This window comes from Miscanthus floridulus, chromosome 10, assembly GCF_019320115.1.
Source record: "Miscanthus floridulus cultivar M001 chromosome 10, ASM1932011v1, whole genome shotgun sequence".
In the NCBI taxonomy this organism is placed as follows: domain Eukaryota; kingdom Viridiplantae; phylum Streptophyta; class Magnoliopsida; order Poales; family Poaceae; genus Miscanthus; species Miscanthus floridulus.
The window spans coordinates 82,798,634-82,804,575 of record NC_089589.1 but is presented as its reverse complement, the minus strand read 5'-3'; the positions used below and the strand labels follow the sequence as shown (position 1 = coordinate 82,804,575).

The window sequence follows — 5,942 nt, the reverse complement described above, 5'->3', positions numbered from 1 at the left end:
AAGTCATGATTTAAACAAAGTTTTCCTTTAGTTAAATAATAGATTAAATCTACCCATGAATTTTAAATTTTGAAAACATGCCTAACAATAGTATAAACACATAGAAAATGTAAATACGGTCCTAACATAATTCGAACTGGGTCAAATCGGAGTTAAAATGATAAAGTTATGGCCTAAACAAGTTTGATGGCATTCCTATAATTAAATGAACTAAAATTTGAATTTAAACTAATTAATTCTGAAATTTAAATGCTAACTGGACTGCGAGTACTAATACTCAAAACTATAGGGGCTAAAACAGAAGTAAACAGGACCGAAAAGAAATTATTTTGAGCGGGCATGGAGCAGTAGATTGATTTCTGGAAACGGCAGGGACCTAAGCGCAAAAGGTGCGTAGCTGACTATGGGTTGACCCGTCATGGCTGACCAAGGCACCACACGATAGCCTCTGGTTGGCGCGGTGCACCACGTGTGCGGTGGACTCACTGACATTCAGCGTGGTGCACCATGTCCACGGTCCACGGTGGACCGATTACATACCGAAAGGGTATGATCTAATCCCGGACCGTCCATGTGAATCCTACTGGTGGTGAGTAAACGGGACGACCTCCACTGGCTGCACAGTGCCTCCAGCGAGCCTGCCATGGCCAGTGGCGAGCCACATGTGCTATGGCAAATGCCGGTACGGCGCTCTAGTCCATCTCGATCAAATCCTACTACACGTACATGAACTACAGGCACTCGCTGAACCCAATGGGGTGCAATCCTAGGGCAGGGAACACGTCGGAGCGACAGTCCCGCGGCGGCGCCATGATTGGCGGCTCGGGAGCTCGCCATTACGGCACTCTAGTGCACCAAACGCGACAAGAAGGGGACGAATAGGTTCGGGAGCTCACCGTGAGTCCAACAGCGAAGGTCGCGGTGTCCGGGAGGGCCCCAAAGGCACGGGTCAATGGCAGCGGCAACTGGAGAGAGAAGAAAGGGTGCGGGTTAGGGAAATCCAAGCGATTCAAGACCAAATCAAGGAATTGAGGCCACCTCCGGACGCGGGGGAGTATGGCGGAGCTCCGGGAGGCGTTGGTGACGGCGATTGAGCCCGGGAACAGTGGTTTGCCATGCGGCGGTGGTGAGCTTGAGTGCGGATGAGCAGAAAGGAGAGGGAGAGGTCCGGCTCGGTGCTTTATAGGCGGGCGGCGCTGCGGTACAAGGAAGGGGAGCGCGAGGCGAGCAAAATTGGTCGCCTTCCTTGCGGGCGCGGTGGCCCGATGGCTTGCCGTGCATGGCGTGCGCCATCGCCAGGGCGAAGGAAGGAAAGGCAGTGCGGGGACGAAAGGACAGGGGAAGGAAGGGAGCATGGCCAGCTGACGAGTGGGGCCAGTGACGCAGTGAGAGGGAGGAGGGAATGAAGCGCGTGCGGGCACGGGCGTTGCCTGGAGGGCCGAAGCGGGCCGCGGTAGTGGGCTGCGGCGTGCGCGTGTGGTGCGAAGCCGAAGGAGGCCGGTGTGGGGCAGGCCGTGTGCGGAGCGGGCCGCAAGTGGGAAGGCGGGAAGGGAGCGGAGTAGGCCAGGGGGAGAGGAAGCGTGGGCCTTCGGGCCAAAATGAGAGAGGAGGTCTTTCTTCTTTTTTTTAATTTTGTTTTCTTTTATTTCAAAGCACTTTTCAAATCATTTCAAAAGCATTTGAATTTGTTTTGAATTTTGATCAAAACCACACATCACAATAAATAAAATGCAACAACATGTAGCTCACACATGTTACTACCTTATGATAAATTTTAATTTAATGAAAAATTATTATTTCCTATGTTTTCATGAGCACCAAATATTCATAATTAAATCATCCTAGCTATATTTTCAAAGGAGCAAATTGTAGGGTGTTACACTTATGGAAATTGTTAGTTCTAAAGCCCTATGTCTAAGCTTGGTCTTTATATTAGCAGTTTTTATATGATAGCTGGCGGTTTGAAATGTGAGTTAAACACCGCCAACAGTCCCCTGGGGGCTCGGGCAGTTGAGGGCGAAGTTGATCTCCCAGTTGCAACTAGGAGATCTCTGCCTATTCTCCGTGTTTACCGACCGCCCGCGGGCGGCTTACCAAGCCCTGGGCTCGGCCGCCCTAACCCTCTCCCTCTCAGTCTCTTCTGTGGTCTTGGAGTGAGGCGAGGAGGGAGTGGGTCGGGTCACTTGCATGGCCGATCGCCCGGTGGGCCCTACTGGGGGCTTCACTACGGTGTCGACGTTTTCATTTTTAGTGTTTTTTGCTGCGTATATTGTAACTAGGCCGTTCCCATTGTAATAATAAAATTACTTCTGTGTGTAATATCATTGCTCTCGATTCATGCTCAGAGACTTTGGTCCCTCGTTGGGATGGGCTCGTTACGACACTAGCCTCGGTGGCCAAGAGCGCCGCCTCGTGCTGCTAGCGGGTATTTTCGTGAGAACTCCACGTTTACGATCGTTCCGCGCCTTGGTCTCGGTCCCTGAAAGGGGAGATTCTCGGTTTCCTGAACAAGCCACTCGTGCAGTTCTCGAACCCGTTCGACCAGTGCTCGGGGGCTCGTTGCCTCCCTCGTTGGGTATCATGAGCATATTTTAATAAATAACAAGTTCCACTTGTACTTGAGTATTTCTATGCACATTCAATCTAAATGGAGCAAAGTGAGCCCACATAAGGGGTCGACCAACCCCACCTATGGGCCCACTAGCCACTCCAAGCCACCATGATCCACGTGAAGCTCTCCAAATCAACTATCAACCCTTGGATCAACTTGTCCATTCTCTCAATGGTGAAAGATGTGAGCACATGGATTGAATGGCCCACTTGTAAGGTGAACTGACCTTGAAGTGGACCCATAAGCTCACACACTCAACAAGGTAGCTCCATGGAGGTCCCACAAGCAAGGGAGGGGTGGCCCACTGTGGGGGGTTCAACCTCGGGTACCCACGGCCAGTGGCAGAGCCAGGGTCTTGAAGTTGGGTATTCCCGCTTCGGAAAAAAAAACCAATACATAGCAGTATAGGTTTAAAATCCAATGCATACAACTAGAAAGGAAAGGAGGCGACAAATAGGTAGCTGTGGGCTGAGTTTCTCCTTGAAAAAACAGTAAATTAACATCAATATACATTATATATAAGAGTATATACACATATACATAAAAGTGTACCAAAATAGTTGGGTATCCCCAGGAGTACTCGGGAATACCCTTGGATCCGCCCCTGCCCACGGCGCAAGACATGGGCCACACTGCAAGGGATGGTCCAGCCCACGAGATGAAGACTTGCGGCTCACGGCACTGCTCGGCGCACGCCGCAAGGCACCCTGACGATATCCTGAGAATAGAATAGGATCTCCTAGGATATGATAAATGTTTGATTCCTTGTAAAGATTATCTCTTATCCGATTAGACTTAGACCTGATCGGTATGTAACCTTATCCCCAGGCTATATAAGATGGGTAGGGGACCCCCTCAAAACACATTCGATCAGATCGAATGTGGCTACGTCAACGGCCTCCTGGTTGGCGTTAGGGTTGGCGTTATGGACAATCAGCAGCGGCTTCTCGGCGACGTTTGTACTCTTACGTGTAAACAGGTGCCGGCCACTCTACACTATGGAGTATAGGCTAGTCGGGGCTGGGGCTGGGGCTGGTGACATGACACAGAACCAACTGGAAGGAAACTAACTCATATTTAAAATATGAACTAACTCCAAACATAAAAGCATAATGTTTTTGTACATCCCTGCTCGGTGAAACTTAAAGTTTACAACGAATTTTCTCCTAATTGTTCTGGTTCTGTTGCTCCTTCTCGCCGAATAGGTCCAAGTCTTCAACGAGCTTAAAGGCCGTCTCTGTCGCCTCCTCCGCGAGCTTGTCGGCATCATCGTCATTCGTCCCGTTGGCGAAGCTGGTGTCGACGATCTCTAGCTTCACCGCTGGGTACGGAGAGCGGACAACCGCCAGAGCGTGCCTGGTGGCGGCACACGCAGCACCATGGACGTACGCCTTGAAATTTGTCAAGGCCGCCTTGCACCTTTCCACAAAGGGATCCGGTGGGAGTGGCCTGACGTCCAGGTCGCCTACTGGGGGCAGGGTCGGATTTCCGTCGATGAAGTCCAGCACCGGCCTTTATCCCCGCAATAATGTCATTCATCTTGTCCCGGGTGGCCCTCAGTCGCTTCATATTGTGTTTGGGAGTTGGTGCGGACCGCTGCAGGTGCCAAAACAGTATGATAAACATGCTCTTCTACAAAGTAAAGTGGCTACTACCAAATCGACTTACTCTCAAGTTCGTCGGCAACCTTCATATGCGCCTGCCGTGCTTCGTCCCTCTCCTTCGTCAGAAGATCTATCGCCTCCTCGGCTTGCAAGAGCCGTGTCGCCAGTCCTATGTCAACAAGGGCTATGTTACCACGTCATGCTTAAAAGAAAGGAATTATAGAACAAGACCCAAGGACTTTACCATTTCTCTCTTCGGCAACGGTGGCGAGCTCCGTCCCGACTTTGCCCAGCTCGGCCTCGGTGGTACTGAGCCGGCTGGTCAAGGAGAGATTTTCCAAACCCAACCGCTCCATATGCGACCGCATCCTCTTGTTGTCTTCATGGGCTCCGGCTAGGCTTTTCTCCAGAGCCCGCACCGACGACCTAGCATCTTGTTCTCCTCGAGGGTGGGAGCAACTCGCTCCACTTGTCGCCATTGGTGCTTGGCAGTTTTCAAAATCTCCTGCAATAGAGCCAGTTACATATCGGCCTGCATGAGAAACAAATAACGACACAAGACTAACTCACTTGTATTTGGTTGTTCGCCGATGCAAGAGTGACCTGGAGGCCCCTCATTTGCGGGTCGGCGTCTTCCTCCTCCACTGTGTCGACTCGATCCCCTCGCTTCAGGAAGGTTCGTGATATATGGGGAGGGGCGTCCACGGGTGCGGCGGCACCCGGGGGATTTCTTCTATCCCCTCGGGAGCTTCCCCCAAGGGTCCTGCACTCTCTTCTCGCTGGGGGCGGAATGGCGCGCCCAGACTCATCCCCAGTGGGGGCACTGGAGGACTGGACGCTTGTTCTGCTCCAGCGCTCAGGCCCATCACCAGTGGGGACGCCGGGGGACTGGACACTCGCTCTGCGCAAGCGCCCAGTCCCAGCGCCCCGATGTCTTCCGCGGGCTCTGTAGCCCGCGAGCTTCCAGCGCCGTTGCTTGTGGACGTCTCCTCTACCCTCGCCATCCTGGCCGACTGCACTCCGCTCACGCCCTAGGCGTTGGTGAGGGCAGCGGGCGGCGTCATGCCACGGCGCCTCTCTTCAGTGCCGGCCGGATACAACGGTTCGGTCGACGCATTGCTGCTCCAGGAAGACTATTTGTCATATACTTTAAGGCTCACAGAAATTGCAACAAGTTTATGAAAGTACTACTTACATGTTTGACCGCCTGATTGTGCACTTAATTTTGCGCGGACCGCTGGGGCCTCCGGTGCCGGTGTTCGGTGCAGTTGTCTTCTCAAATCCTGGGGGCACCGGGCTCGTCCCCAGGGTCTCTGTGCATGCGGATATGTTCTCCCTAGCCTGGGCTTCATGGTCGGGCTCGGGGACTTCGCTTTCACTCTAGCCGGCAGGATTGTGCGCCTACCGACCAGGGCTTCTTCTCTGCCAGGCGCTCCTCGCCGAGCTGGTACCTTCGGTCGCCGGAGGAGGGGGCGCAGAGGCCGCTTTGCGAGTTGCCCTCGCGGCCAGCGTCATCGGACTCTGCCCCACCGATGTAGTTTTGCTGCTTGCGGGGTGGGGAGTCCCTGATGCTTATCCCGCCCTCCTTGCGGGGCGGCGTTGCTGCACTCTTCTTCCTCTTATTCCCGGTCGGCTGCTCGCGGATCGGCTGTTTGTCGCTCCGCAAATTGCGCCATTCCGGCGTAGCTTCAGGACTGGGTATGCTTTCTTCACCTCCGTCCGCGGGG

General features: G+C 53.2%; 1 protein-coding gene across 1 annotated transcript; it reads right to left on the bottom strand.

Annotated features, from left to right (window-relative positions):
* Positions 1 to 3,758: 3,758 nt before the first annotated feature.
* On the bottom strand, positions 3,759 to 4,866 carry LOC136485960 (uncharacterized). The gene is made up of 4 exons (XM_066482748.1): positions 4,786 to 4,866; positions 4,460 to 4,720; positions 4,280 to 4,384; positions 3,759 to 4,207 (listed from the first exon to the last, which is right to left on the bottom strand). The coding sequence occupies exons 2-4, from the start codon at positions 4,692 to 4,694 to the stop codon at positions 4,143 to 4,145; spliced, it is 405 nt and encodes a 134-aa protein (XP_066338845.1). The 5' UTR covers positions 4,695 to 4,720; positions 4,786 to 4,866; the 3' UTR covers positions 3,759 to 4,142.
* Between the last annotated feature and the right edge of the window lie 1,076 nt (positions 4,867 to 5,942).